This window comes from Platichthys flesus, chromosome 1 (assembly GCF_949316205.1).
Source record: "Platichthys flesus chromosome 1, fPlaFle2.1, whole genome shotgun sequence".
Lineage (NCBI taxonomy): Eukaryota > Metazoa > Chordata > Actinopteri > Pleuronectiformes > Pleuronectidae > Platichthys > Platichthys flesus.
In genome coordinates, this window is record NC_084945.1 from 16,401,667 (window position 1) to 16,417,252 (window position 15,586).

General features: G+C 40.8%; 1 protein-coding gene across 1 annotated transcript in view; it reads right to left on the reverse strand.

Moving 5' to 3' along the window:
• LOC133952820 (CUB and sushi domain-containing protein 1-like) overlaps nt 1–15,586 on the reverse strand; it is a 284,080-nt gene that overhangs the window by 131,203 nt on the left and 137,291 nt on the right. Inside the window, exons 10-13 of the mRNA XM_062386890.1 lie at nt 6,712–6,815; nt 6,364–6,476; nt 1,853–2,035; nt 1,524–1,709 (exon numbers count right to left, since the gene is read on the reverse strand). Coding sequence (XP_062242874.1) covers nt 1,524–1,709; nt 1,853–2,035; nt 6,364–6,476; nt 6,712–6,815 — 586 coding nt within the window. The remainder of the gene's footprint in view (nt 1–1,523; nt 1,710–1,852; nt 2,036–6,363; nt 6,477–6,711; nt 6,816–15,586) is intronic.

Genomic DNA, 15,586 nt, shown 5'->3' on the forward strand with positions numbered 1-15,586 from the left:
GGAAGTGGAAAGAGAATCAATGCAACAATAGCTGAAGGAGCGACAGGATCCGATGTTGTCTTATCTCAGAGAAGAGGTTTAGAGAAAATACTTTTGTAACAGACTATCCCTATGTCCTCTTATATTAGATGACAAAAATGGCTTTCTGATTATGTGAACCATTGTGAATGTTGACCATTAAAAAGCATGTATTGAAGCTTTAATAGATTATAGACTTGATTTTGGTACTTCCCAGCTAAGAAGAATCATTATGGATGCGTATGCTCGTTTTACTTTTCCTTGTAATTTATTTATATATCATTGTTCTATCATCCAGAAATAAAAAATGGAAAGATAAGTCATGAGTATCAAGGTCACATGAAAGCCAGGATAAATGTTCCTCTTAATGCAATGGGATGCAGATTCCATCTCCTATTGGAATGAAGCATCTATCTTCTATTCATTCATGTTCCTAGGGTTATTAGCAGAGACTGGTTCATCACATTGGCCTCATGAGAGAAATAAAATATCAACTATAAATATATACTATTAATGATGAACAGGCAACTCAGAAGAAGTCCCTCAATAGTCAAAGTACTATCGCAATGAAGTGTTGTGTTAGTTTTAAACAGATTTCCTCATCCATCAGCCTGTTGGGAATTTCAGTGTCTTCAAGTTCAAATTAATTCATACATATATTCCGTTTGATTATGAGAAGCACAGTTTTAAATGAGGTGCATTCTTATAGTTCAAAACTCTGATGAGTAACCATGTAATGGCTGCCACATTAGTGAGCACTGATCCTTGACAACCTATTTATTTACAAACCATGGTGGACCTGCCACCTGACCAATATATTCACCTCAGTCGTACAGACTGTCAAGACTGCAGTAACTGAACCCACTTGTGGCTCTCACTATTTACATGTAGTATTTGCATACAGAGGTAAATACCATGGTCAGTATCACACCCATGTACCTTTAAAAAATAACATGTGTGTTACAGAAAATGTTTTTGCTCCTTCTTTCTGTGACAGCGGTGATTTCTCGCCAAGACTTTCAAATGACTGTAATTTTAGTTTACTCATAGCCACAGCACTGATTGCCCTGCAATTTTCAAAACACTACTTAACACACGCACAAAACACTCTCCTGCAGGGTTTACAGCCAGTCAATTAAACACAAGGCCAATCAATAAGTGCAGTGATCAGACGCCCCTGTGCACTTTGTGATGTGACAAATCATTCAAAAGCTGTAATAATACAAAAAAACATGACAATCATCCAGCCATCCATTGCAATGCGTTTCTGGTTCTGGTCAGGTTTGTGCTATTTACTAGATGTTTTTACCTTGCACTTGCCTGTGATCACAGAAAACATCAGCTTCGAATGGCTGTCGGGTTCGGATCGAGTTCAGTTTTGCTTGTAGTTCAGCTACAAACAATATGATTCTCCACACCCTGAGGTCTAAACTTCTGACTTCTTCAAACATGTTTATATTAAAGTGGAGGTATTTACCTTCAAAAACTTTTACAGATTTTATTACCTTCATCTTTGACCACCAACCAGTCGAACTGTGGCTCCAGGTCAAAGTCCGAGAAGAGGAGATGAATGCGGCTTCCCGGTTCGGAGATAATTAACCACACACAGTTCAGGTTGTTCCCATACTCCTCTGGGTAGTTTGGGGACAGTATGGTCCCTGATGGAGCCGTGAAGTTGAAGAAACATGAGACTGCAGGGAGGAAGGAGCACAGGAAGAAAGGCAGGAAGGAACACGCTTCAGTTTATAGGCAATTGGGAAAGAGTCCAAGCAGAAAAGCAAATTTGCTATTAAAAAATAAAATAAAAAACTGCAGGAAAAGATAGTCCACTTACAGACACAGCTGGGCTTGTTCCCAGACCACTGGTTATTGTGCTGACATGTGATGGTCCTTTCTCCCACAAGTTCGAAGGCTGACTGGCAGAAGAAGGTCAAAACGTCGCCGTGTTGAAAGCGATCACCGCTGCGCCGACCGAATCCCGGCACCCCGGGATCACCGCAGCCTCCCCGCTCTATCTCTGTAACACGACACAGGGAGCCATGTTTTGATGCAGATAATCAATATCGACATGTGACCTGCTGACACTCAGATAGGGAGGTTGTCTGCTTTTGCTCTTGAGGCGGCTTAAAAGGCAATTACCTGCATACAATCATCTTTAGATAATCCCTGCATCTAAACAATGTGGTGTTTAAAGTAATGCTCAGAATCTCATGTCGCCAATTTTGCATATTAGTCACGACACTAATCTACCAAAAGTGCCCACTTGAAAACACACTCCATGTAGAGACAATTATGGTTACTGCTGAGATTAATATGTGTCTGTTTCATTTAGTGCGTTTTTTAAATGCCTCCACCACCTGCAAACAGACGCCTCTGTCAGAACACAAAAAAGGCTCAGGTCTCAGTGGACTGCTCGGTCCGCTGGGGCCCGGGATGACCCAATGGGAGAAGAGAGGGGCCGTAGTTAAAATTTATGTAATAGCTACTTCCTTTGATGGAGAGCTGGCAGCAGTTCTCATTACGCTGTCAGCCGCTTGACAAATGGCGAGAACTGTCAGGTCTTAAAAGGAAGACTCGCGGCAACAGTAAAATGGCTGTCGGCCCCAGCGGAAACGTGAACATGGAGACTGTCTGTTATTTAAAGCCGTTGAGAAATTAATTTCAGTGCTTCCTCTCGCAGCTAATTGTCATCAAGGTAATTGTAGTGCAATTCAGCTTTAATTGTGAAAGGCAAAACAACGAGTGGAGGCGCACAGGTAGATGCAAACAAGCACCCAATGATCCATGTCAATTCCTATTAGTTGAACCAGCAGGTGGAAAAAATCTAGGACAACAACTCTTATGGTTGTGACGCTATACTGTGTTCTATGTTGACATATGTTGAGGCTGTCCTTTGTCTCTTTGTCTCTTTATTAGTCGTCCTGTCAAATTGTCCATGTGCGTCACTCAACTCTCAATCTGATCAATACTGGACGTTGTATATAATATCAATATGCCATGCCTCATCAGTATAAGCGTCACATGAGCAGTTCTGCCAAACTGGCCAGCAATCACTCATTTTGTCACGTTTCCTGATCCTCCTCCATCTTTAATGGGAGTATGCTTTTATCCACCGCTCTTCCCTCGTTCCCCTCCTAAAATTTGACATTCTACCAGACGTCTGTCATCTTGTAACACATGCTCCACCATGCTCCTGGATTCGCTGTGGGCAAATACATCTCAAGGTGAGCTGTGCAGTGTGTGTGCGTGTGTGTGCATGTGTTCTACACTTTTACTATCTGTTGGGACGTAAGTACACCCACAAGAACATAATACTCAATGAGTTGGCAGCTGTGTGTGTGTGTGTGTGTGTGTGTGTGTGTGTGTGTGTGTGTGTGTGTTTGTGGCCCACAGCGAGCTGTCACACAGCTGACGAGTGTCAGGATGGATATCAGCGATCTTGAGCCCCTGGTAAGTCTGACATTATGGTAACTGCCTCTCTCACCCATTCTTTTGTCTTTTTTAGTTTGTTGTGTCTCTTTCTTCTTTTCTATCATTCATTTCTGCCCTTCTTTCTAAGTTTAAAGGGTTTAACTTAAGATTTATTGTTCAATATTTTATGATTCTGTTTCGTTTCCTTCTTAAAAGTTACATAATGCACAGAGAAATCTACATGACAAAATATTTTCTGTATTTGAAAAAAATATGGAGAATTAATGTATTCAAAAGTTAAAGACAGAAGGAATACATTGACGGATACTTCGGGACATTGGCAGTGTGTTTCAGCCCATTAACCAAAAAGTCTATCAACTTTGTATGACTGCCAACCATCAATCACAAGGAGTATTTTACAGTCATCATACTTCTCTGATATAGATGTTATCATCACATGGTTAAGAGTGGCAAATTGAAGAACGTAGGGACACTTTTCTAAAAGTTAGCAACCAGAGGTCAAACTACTCTTTTCACAACATTTACGTATTCTTATTGTTTTCATATCCAGGTCAACTTCTGCTACAACACAGTGAACTGAACATAAATTACTTAAAACTGTAGCAACGCAAGGATGGTGTAAAGATGCGCATGCTTTACACAGTGACACCATCACGTTGACACTGCAAACCACAGGAAAAGTATCTTAAGTCATTCGATGCTGATTTTCTCCCCTTTGATGAGTTATAAAATAAATGCATCATTTACATCATCATACTTTTCACAGCCAGTTGCAATCAGCCTGAAAACCTGGCAGCAGCTTTTCCCTGAAAGCTTCAATTGCAAACGCAAGTGTGGGGTTTTCCGGCAGGGCAGAAAAGCTAACAGCTATCAGGGGTAACACTGATCAAAGTGTGTGATGTGGTGATATTATACAATGTGACAGCATCACATATATACATGCACTGACGCACACACAAAACACACCACAGGCAGTGTGTTTGTTACCCTGGGGAAGATCATCCAGAGGTCATTATGGATTGTTTGTTGGCTCGTTTCTTCCTTAGATTTACTTTGTAGTTGCCCTCATCGCCTTGACATTTATAATATCAGATAACTGAGGCAGGCCAAGGTGTTAAGAAGAGAAAGACATGTTTTCTTGTTAGGATAAATGGTAAGTATGGAAAAAAACTAATTTAGCCCTAAGATCAAGATCAGAACCATTGCAGCTTCATGATGAGCCCAACAAAAAAGGAGATTAAATGTCTCTGTGCTTCAGTTTGACAAAAATGTATGCACTCTGGAGGAGTAACGATGCCTCATTTCCTCACAGTTTTGTTTAATGTCGGAAATTGCATTTCATACGTGGACTCCATTCCCTAGGGTTCAACGAATGGAAAATAATTTCTCTGACAAATAGATAAAGATGCAACTACAGCAATGGAAGAAAGGCAAATTTTGTCAGTTTTGCACAATTTTGTGGAAAATTCTGCTGAAGCAATATAAGGACAAAAAAGATTTGTGGTTAAAACATTTGTATGTAGAATATATTATTGTCAATATATCTTTAGATTAGGTCTATGAATTTTAACAATCAAGACTACCACATTAATGAAATGGAATAAAATTGAATTTTTTTTAGCAAAATAACATTACTGATGTGTTAAATTGGCAAAACAAGAACTTCCAGGTCTTGGTATCTTCAGACGTGTTTGTCGGCAGCTGCACTTGCTTGTGTTTCTTGAAGACGTTTCAGCTCTCATCCAAGAGGCTCCTTTAGTTCTCACCGGCCAGTGGGAGGTTACAGGTATTTAACCTCTGTGTGTATCAAACCACCTCGTGGTGGTTCCCAGGTTGACAAAGATGGCTTCTGTCACTCAAACCACATCTTCTCAGGCTAAATGTGCGTATTTTGGCCTTGATTCAGAGGACCCCAACGACCCTGACAACCAACTGGGTTCAACGAGCTGTCCCTTTGACATAACGACTGTCAACACAGGTACAGACTAACAGAGGTTAAATACCTGAAACCTCCCATTAGTCAGTCAGAACTGAAGGAGTCTCTTGGATAAGAGGTGAATTGACTTCAAGAAACACAAACAAGTCCAGTTGCCTAGGTACACTTGTCCAACTTCTGAAGGAATTAATAGACCTCCGGTCGACTCACATATGGAGCTATGAGTAAATAAGGTGTGACCCTGGACAACACTGAATCAACCAAACCTAAATCAAGAGCACAGTTCAATATCTCCTCTGCTCTCACACTCCCTTGGTGTCTCTGATACAAAGTTCATTTCTTCTCACTCAATTTGTCATTTTGTCTCTGTAAAAGTCAATTTCTTGTTTTCTCTCTTTCTCTTCCTCTACTTGTATTACCTTTCTCCCTCCACACGTATCAACCTTTGTCTCTAGTGAAATCCATTAAGTTCAGTACCAGTTCAATTCCATTTAAAGAGCTGCATTGACATGGTAAGATGTAGCATGTGATCAAATGTCTAAATATACTGAATGGACTGTTCAGAACAATGAGTACATAGTTCGAGCATCACTATCTCCCACTATCACCTTCATTCACTGTCACTGTCATCGTCTTTATCTCTCTATCAGTGTCAGCTTTGGCGTAATATGAGAAATAACCAAGCAAAACGATCAACTGATTGACTCATAATTCATCTATTACCTTGTGGTAATGCACAGCCGCACACACACCCACATGTATCCACAAGGGCAGACATAAACACTTGTGTTTGCTATTGAATCCCCTCGTCAGCAATGCCATGACTTTCACACTCCATTATGTGAGGGTGTACAGTAAGTCTGTGTGTGCGTCTCTATCTGTGTGTATCTCTTTGTGTGTTTCTGACACAGGCAAAGACAAGCGTGACTGAGAAGTTGTATTGGAAGTTGTTGTGTTCATTGTAAGGGAAGCCATACCTTCATAGACCGCCTTAAACCCTGCTGACCCGATGGTGTCGTCAGACTGCAGATGCAGCCACATCTGATTGGACAAGCTGACTATGAGGTCAGGAACACTGGAGCCAGTGAGTCTACACACATACACAAACACACACACACACACACACACACATACACAAACACACACACACACACAGATTAACACAAACAGTTATAAAGCATTATAACAGTATAGATAATATAGATCTAATAATTGAATAACATTTTCTTAATATCAATAATAAAATAACCAGTTTTACCTGCAGGAAAAGCAGGTGAGACACACACTTCCTCTAAATTAAAGGTGAGAACATGAGTGGTGCTTACACATAGAGAACCCTCCGAGTGTCTCCTATCTTTCCTCCGTCGCCCACCGTTAGTGTGTCATATCCTCTTTCCAGGTCAAACTCTTCAAATGACAGCTTTATCACCTAAAGGAAACAAAACATAAAAATGACAGCAATCATACAGTTATAAACGCAGACATGCAGAGAGATGAGGACACAGACAAAAGCGAAACAGAAAGATCACTGAGAGATTCATTATCTGTTCCTGCGGCGATGTACTCATGCTTTTCCGCCCTTTACAATTCCCAGCAATAGAAACCATACTGATTATATCACTGGGGATATTAGAAAGCCTAGCATTGAAATCGAAAATTCAGTTTCACAAAGAGCGGCCTCTCGAGCAGTGAACGTTCGTATATAATGTAAATAGCAATAAACGAACACATTCATTATAAAGCAGAATTCTACAAACAATAAAACCCTTCTTGAAAGGACTGACAGCCTCTGCCAACCTCGTGACCTTGTGACTCCTGTAATTAAGTCTGACTTTATGCCATGAAGTCAGACTCAATTACGGCACAGTGGAAACTCATTTTGGAGCAGAAAATAGCTGCTATTATCCCAGTCAAAACAAGCCCCAAGTTTGATGCTGCCTTTACATAGCCCGGCTCATCCTGACAATGGGGAACAAAGGTGCTGCACTGACACTCTGCCTGAACCGCGTTCTTCCACTTCCAAACTCAGCCATACAATCCACTGGCTGTAAATGTATATTCTCATTAAAGCTTGGAATAGACAGCATTGATTTTGGAAACGGATGAAAACCGAGAGCCTCATCAAACACAGAAATACTGGCCGTGATCCCAGATATGTCACATATAAGACACCAACTGGGAAATCATTAAAAAGAGTTGGAACACACGTGGACCTATGAGAGGGGCGAGTCATTAGCTGGCCAACAGAGTACAACATCACAAAGACCTGCAAAAAAAGTGCATTCCTCAGTCAATACATACTTATCTGTTTTACATTCAGAGAATCTAAAATACATTCCTTATGTTCATAGACGATTTGTTTGGCCTGATCACACTTAATCACATTTTATGACATCTTGCAACTGGTTTGAGTCCTTCAGAAAAAGGGAAATAAACCAGGAAATAAATGTTCAATGAAAGACAAATACATTTTCTAAGTTTGTGGTTTCCCTCAAAATAATTTATGTAAATAATCTGTTATTCAACATAATTGCCGTCCATAGTACATGGATCATTCATTTGTGTGGTTCATTCAATAATGCTTGTATAAAAAAAGCAACCTATGGGTGATGGATGAGGTTGTGATCATGTCCGCTTAGGCTACGAAGCCAAAGTATCCCATCACACAAATACTAATAATACCATTAGCATGAGAGAGGCTACTTGTTTTCTTGGCTGTGACCATCATCTCATTTAATTACAGCTGCTTTTCCAAAGGTATAACAATTAACTTGACAGTGACATATTGCTATTCCAAAAATAATCCATCGTAAATGGAGGAAAGTAGAGAGAAAATAAAACAAAACTCTGAAATCACTTCGCTTCTATTTGGCGGCGTGCTCCTTTGTATTCACAGACACACAAATCACGAGCTGCTCAGACTGCCCAATGCAAACACAACCTTCTGTTGTAAAACAGCTTCCTTAAAGCCACGTTCATGGCTGTGGCGGCACGCACACATTACAGGAATACCAATCTACTGCATGCCATCTTTCTGGCTGTCCGTTATTTGCTGCCTGTCCACTCTAACTTGCAGTGGATCATAACCCAGAATGGATGATGTTGGATTTCTATTGCATTAAGGAAAACCTGTACAAACAAAACAGAGCTGGTCTCAGACATCAACATGTGATATATAGTGGATGAGGACCAATCCCATGGCAAATCACAATTGCAGGTGATAAGGAGTGTAAAAAAAAAAAAGTTTAATAAAAATTTTTCAAATAATGTAAAACTCAAATTCTAAATTTGGCTCAATAAATATAAGATAGATACTAAGATGCTTAAGTAACTTATCATACACTCAATGCTGCAGCCTCTGGCCATGTTTAGTCTCGCCACAAAGGCTAAAAGATAATGGGGGAAAGGATAAAAACAACGTGGTGACGTATCTCTCCTGGCTACCGGCAAATCACAGGCAGCATTAATAAACCATTGTGCTTCTTTGGCTGATGTGTTTTTGTATTATCTGTTTCACTGTGTCTGACGGTTAAGGAGACAATAAGGGTTTCTTTTGTTTTTAAAAGGATACATCATCATCTGTTGAAATCTTTGGACGTTTTTTTAACCCTGTTTGTAAAAACAGAGGATTTAATCGGTCTACAGTGGTGTTGCAGCTACAAAGGCAGCAGGAGGACAAAGACATCATTTTGTGGTTGTTGAACATCAGTCCAAGTATTTGTTATAAAAATTGATTTAAAAGACGATGAGTCAAAACAAAGTCTGCAATTCCCCCTCCCCCCAACACAGACACTATTCAAGGCAGTGCCCATTCATAGAAAATAGAGAATTGTTGTTGTAATTTCAGTGTCTTCTTTATTTACAGACATTTTTGCACATCACCAAATGTTTTTATTAAGACCTAATTTGCATGCAGCAGTGATTATCTCTGCGGGAACAGTCACATAAAAGCTGCAAAACCCACGTCACTCACAGTAGCTTCCAAACTACAATCTCCCTCTCATTGGCATGCTTGTATCCCTTTTAATGAAAAGAAGTCTAACCTGTAAATCTGACCATCACTGTTTTGATGGTCAGATTTGCAGTGCAAATCGAAGGAAACTGAAACATGGCAAATACACTTTACACACTGTAGAATATGTTGCTGCACACTTTCCGTGTGTTTGTGTGTGAGAGGTGCAGGTTGTTGTTAAGACTGTACAGTGACAGCAACTAAAGAAAGGGAGCGAACCAGAACAGAATGACAAACAGACTATGGTTTTCTGTGCAACCAAGCGTAATTGTGTGAGTGTGTGTGCGTCTGCGTGTGTGTGTGTCTGCTCATCTATAGGAGGAGCTTTTCTCACGAATTTCTGCCTTAACTGAAGCGGGACGATAGGCATGCCTGTTTCACTGAATGTGTGAGCGCCGTTTGACTGTGTGTCTAGACACTCCAGGCAGATTGCATAGTAGCGGCAGACTTAAAGGAAGGAGCTGAAGCGTTTTCACACTAAGGTCATTAGCAAGAGGCTCAGTGCTGTTCAGTAGATCCAAATGAGCCCATTTAGAAAGACATTAAGAGAAGCCTGCAACCCCAAACTGCATTAGATTTGGTTCTCTTTTTTTTTTTATGCAAAGAGAGAAACAAAGATGGGAAAGAATCAACGACAGAAAGAGAAAAAGGACAAAAAGGGTCATTTAGTCCTTTGCAGATTATTAATGGAAACAAACAGTGTTTCTCTGTGATGACCACGGTATTGTGTGTTCTCGTGGTCAAGAACAGAAACAAAAGAAGAGTGTTAGAGTTTGAGGGAGGATGCTCCGTTGCTGCACTTCAGAGAGATAAGTGAAGCGTTATCACTTTGAGATCATTAGTAAGCAGCAGAGCAGCTTGGAGCAGCGCAATAGGACATTTAAACATTGTTAAGAGCACTGAGCAATCCAAAGCTATACAGTGAAATGTCTTCAGTTCGTTACACAGTAAAGTTGTAGCGCTGTGAATTTGAGGGTCTCCTCAGGGCACGGCCACATCCGAGGAGTGAACTGATAATAATCGTTCTCTTCCGCTGATCCTGAATTCTAAGCAGATATGTGTTCGCCACTTATGGCAAATAATCGAAGATATATATTGGATGTTAATGCCAGTCAACAAGAGACTTATAAACACTGCAAGAACTGTGCACTGAAATAAAGTGTTCAGTCTGTTTACAGCTGAACGATGAAAGGTCATCGCTCAGCAAGGAACTTGAAACTGAAAAATTGCCTTGTGTCTGCTGATCTTGCCCTTGCTGTTATGACCTTAAGTCAGAATAGTGCAAGAGAACAAACAGCTGTAATTGGGTGGAAAAGTTCCTGAGTCCCCCCGTGCTGAGTCTCTGCTGAGCAACAGTGGAGTTAAGTCATTAAATAAATAAAAATATGGAAACCGTGGTCTACCTTTATCAGTCTATACCCCATTACCTCCCTACCTACTGACATATCAACCAACCAACCAACACACCGACCGACCACTTGGTCAGAGAGCAGCCACCCTGCCCATACGTTCTTACCGTGTAGGTGTGCAGCCCTGTTCCCCTGTAAAAATAAGATTTGATTTGGGCCCTGTTAAAAAGTAAACACTGCACACATCTAGAGAATTATGTTCAGTCAGCCATTTGAAGTACAGAATTAGCTGATGTGACCCCTGCCAAGGGTAGCACTCATGGGTATAAGTTTAATTTCAATCTTGGGGGCAGTATACCGCCAACATCCTTATTACTATCACAGCCAACAATACTACAACAAACAGGCTATTTTCCAGACACCACATGATTTACAACCAAACACCAAACTCGACCAATCATCTGACACCCTATAGATGTAAGAATTAGTGCAAAAGAAATGTTTTCTTTAATAGAGTTATGGCATTTATCCAGTACAGCATTTGAAGACATGGCAGAATGCTGCGTTTGCACATGATTTTACAACTGAACGGCAAATTCACAAATTGAATTACTTGAGTCAAGAGTGCATTGATGGTGTAATGTAAGTATGTGTTGAGGAGGAATGCAAATCGTTATCCAACTGGCATGAGACTTGATGTAATTTTAACAATAACTCCCCAGAAAACATATAAAAATAATGTAATCACAGTGTCAGTAAAGTGCACACCCCTGATGACAAGCATGAATGGTCCAGAGACTAAGCAGAGGGTAAGATAATGTAGTCTTTTGTCTACAAAAAATGTTTCATTAATTTGTACTTCCTGTCCACATTGATTATGTCACACTAATAACAAACTCTAATACCACAATTCAAGGGGCAGAGGCAGGCTTCTGCGGTTGCTCCACTGGGACTCAGGCTTAGGTGAGGTGTATTTTTACATAAGTATTGTGAGCTTTAGTGTATTTTTGTCTACACTGACTCAAACACAAACTGTCAAGAAAAAGTTTAAAAGGAGCACTGAGGTGACCCCTTGTCAGAAACAGTACAGAGAGGAAACAACTGTCTTGAAAGCTGATTGTACCAAAATTCCCTTGCTGACATTTTGCAGCAAGGTTGAGTCACTGGTGAGCTGCCACGATGGCACTTTGGGAATCTTTTCCGATACATTACTTTTGGGCTGTTCAGTCAAATAAACAAGTACAGAATAACCTGACAACACGTCTGAGGACATGGCCCAGGTACACGTTCATGCCTGGGAAAGTTAATTTTGTAAAGTAATCAGTTACAGAGAACCAACCACCTGCAATCCACAATTTATCAAATTACTCAATTGATTAACATAATCATATTAACACAGCTTCGTTTTTTTATTTTTTTTATCAGCACACTTTTTATTCTTGACTTCATTTCCCAGGAGCTGTTCACTGACAATCTAATCAGAATTTCAGAAGCACTTTTGCTGCTCATGCAGCTCAAGAGAGCGTTATAAATCATCTTTACAGTGCTCTGCGTCTCACAGCTACAGTGGATTTTACGACGGACACACACCATGCAGCACGGGGACGAGAGACAAACACAGCAGTGGGATGCATACCAAGCCGCTGGGTGTACATCCCCATCCTTACAATTGATTCAGATCAGCAGTGAAAAGCCTTGTTGAGACGCTAACAAGCTCAAAGAAGTACGATGCCACTGTCTGATGTGACATTGCCTTTTTACTGCCCTCTAGTGGCTGCAGCTGACCTCTAGAAGCTGGGTTGACAGCCAGATGTTGCATCTGTCATTTCTGTCACTTTCATTGGTGTGTGTACGACCCCGTCTCATTAACAAAAGGCTGGGACTTGTCAATCAGAGGGGGGAGAAGCATCGTTTGGATATTCAAGGACGCGCACTATGGACAACCTTGGTCTCTTTGACATGTGACTAGCTCTAGCTCGCTTTCGAAAAGTGAGCCAAGCTGCTCACCACTCAGCTTCTACAGTTCTGAGATCAGGGATGATATTGAAAACATGATTATACTTGTAAGCAGATACAAGTGGAAACTGTACTTTTTCTTTACTCTTTCTATCTTAGTGACAAGAGGAAGCAGTAGCACGTAAACAAGCAACTTACACTGTGATCAATCATCTAGAACTCACTCAAATAAGTTGTCTCACTAATCACCTTGATCAACATGAGTGATGAGGAGGAGGAGGAGGTGGCTCCTTGTCTATTCCTATAAATGTCGTCTCGCAACACTGGCCTGAGTAGATTAGCTGTGGGGTCAAATCATTAGTTGTCAGACGGGTATTTCCTTTGTGATGACATATTTCAGAGGTCAGTGGATGTCTGTTGTACCGATGCTGCGTGGCTGGTTCCTGATCTAAAGCCATTCAAATAGATATATGGGGGGATTTGTTGCTCACTGTGTGTAGAAGCCTTAAGCATTAATCCATTGCTATTCTTTACAAGTTATTACTTTCAGAGTATCTACTAGCAATGACCAGAGGGTAGAGCAACCCTATTAATGGCCAATATATCACAGGGCTAACATAGATTTATGATAACTCAATTACAGTCTACCTGACCTGCATGTCTTTGGTCTGTGTGTGTGTCTGTGCATGCGTGCGTGCGTGCGTGCGTGCGTGCGTGCGTGCGTGTGTGTGTGTGTGTGTGTGTGTGTGTGTGTGTGTGTATGTGTGTGTGTGTGTGTGATGTTTCAGGCAGCCGACTGAGCACAGGTCAGCTCAGCCTTGAACTACTGTGTCTCCTCACATCTGAAGAGCCATGTGAACGTCTTCCACTTGGAAAAAGTGGAAGGACAAAAATAACAAGAGATTGATCTAATAAAGCATGTGCTCCATCCACGGGACCTCAAATCGGTGGAAAGAGGATAAATGTGATAAGAAAGATACAATAAAGAAGAATGAAGGGTTTCCTTTAAGTCTAACCATAAGACACTTGTCACCTCAGCATTATTTAATGGTTTTATACATAGCGTCACATACTGTACATTTTAACTTCATATGTTAATGGTGTTTCAGTGTTGTTCAAAGCTCTGACCAGTGATTTTCCTAAAGGGATAAATAAAGTATCACTCCGTTAAAAGTAGACTGACGAGGATGCTAGCCTGTTGGCTGTACCCTGAAATTACTCAGACATGCCAGGTTTATGTGTTGCAATCCTGCCCCGAGGTAACCTTTGCCTCAAGTGGTAAGAAAATAAACAGCCGCTGTCTGGTAAAATAACTCAGTTGCAGAGGTGTTACGGCGCCTTAGAGTGCCGTCGACCTGTTGGCACGACAGTTTAGGGAAAATAAACTGCATACCACTGCGCGACAGCTCTGGAGAAGCTGCATTATTAAGTCTTATGTGATACAATAGAAAAATATATGAGCACAGTTCTCTGTGGGTCGATGAGTTTTGTTTTGACAATGTGGGGATTTTTTGGAAGAAGCTTCGTTGCAGAATATTTTACAGTGCAGTTTTGGAACAAATTCAATCCAAGCATCTCCATTATAAGTGAGCAGTGTACAAAACTAATCGGTGTGACATTGGGACATTCATGCATCACCATGGACAACGTCCTTTGGATAGAGAGGCATTAGGTTCAGGAATGAGAGCCAAAGACTCAGCTAATACAGTAAATTATGGTCAGTCAGACTGCCAAATTATAGTCAAAAGCCAGAATAGCATAAAGAAATGAGATAATGTGCTAATTGGGCAGCTATCAGTGAATGTCTGTCCATTACCACAGACACTGATGGTTATTTACTCTGCATGTTGCTCAGTCCATGTGATCAACGATCTCTGTGAGCTATTTGTCGAGATTCAGAAATGACGCAGTGAGGCTGTAGTGGAATATTATCACCACTATGAAGGTCAGAGTAGATATAGGTGGCCACGCTTCAGCTGACACTGACTCAAAGTGAGATTTAGAAGATCAAAGGTCACATTCAGGTGAAATGTTGGTCCCGTAAAACCAAAAGAAACAAACGGGTTTTTTAAATATCAGGTTTGTTCTATCCGACAGCTTGTGAAAAATCTAATTAGGAGCCAAAAAGATTTCACAATCCAATGTTTACAGTTGTCAGAACTTACATCCTGGTTAAACTAGATCTACAGTAGTCATCCAATGATAGACCACAAGCAGCACTGCTGATGCACTCACTTTTAGTTGAGGAGAAACTGTTGGCTCACTGGCAACATGACTGTCGTGCTGTCTGCTTGTTCGATGTCGTAAACACAATTCACCATCATGTCCCTTCAACTTCAGTTTAAACATTTATCTCATTTCTTTATACCTTTTTTTTCTGAGTATTTCCTCAGCATGCCCCACAGATAAAGCACCATGGAAAAGTGCTGTCAAAGGCTTCAGTTTCCCAGACTTACTGACCAGCCCCATAAATGCACTCAGACTTTTTGAGTACGTGAATAAGCTTCTGTATTGTCGGTACCCCTGCATTGGCTAAAACTGTGACTGAGTGACGCATAACAAGTGAGGGAGAAGGAGGGGACTGGCTTGCTTTACAGCTGATGATGAAAATGATAGCTTTATGCTAAAAAGGCTGAAAATAGCCTTATATATCAGAATATTGGGTATTATGCCTTTGTTAAGTAACAGCTTGAGCAGTAATGAACCCATGTCGCAAATAGATGTGCCGTTGCAGAATCGGTCAGAATTTTACCATATTCTGGCCGAGGCTTTTATTGGTCTTGATTGGCCTCAATTTCAGTATCAAGTAAAATTTAACAGAATCTGATAGAGTGTCACAGAATGTGTCCTGCCAACACTATAATGACGATGATCATCCATGCA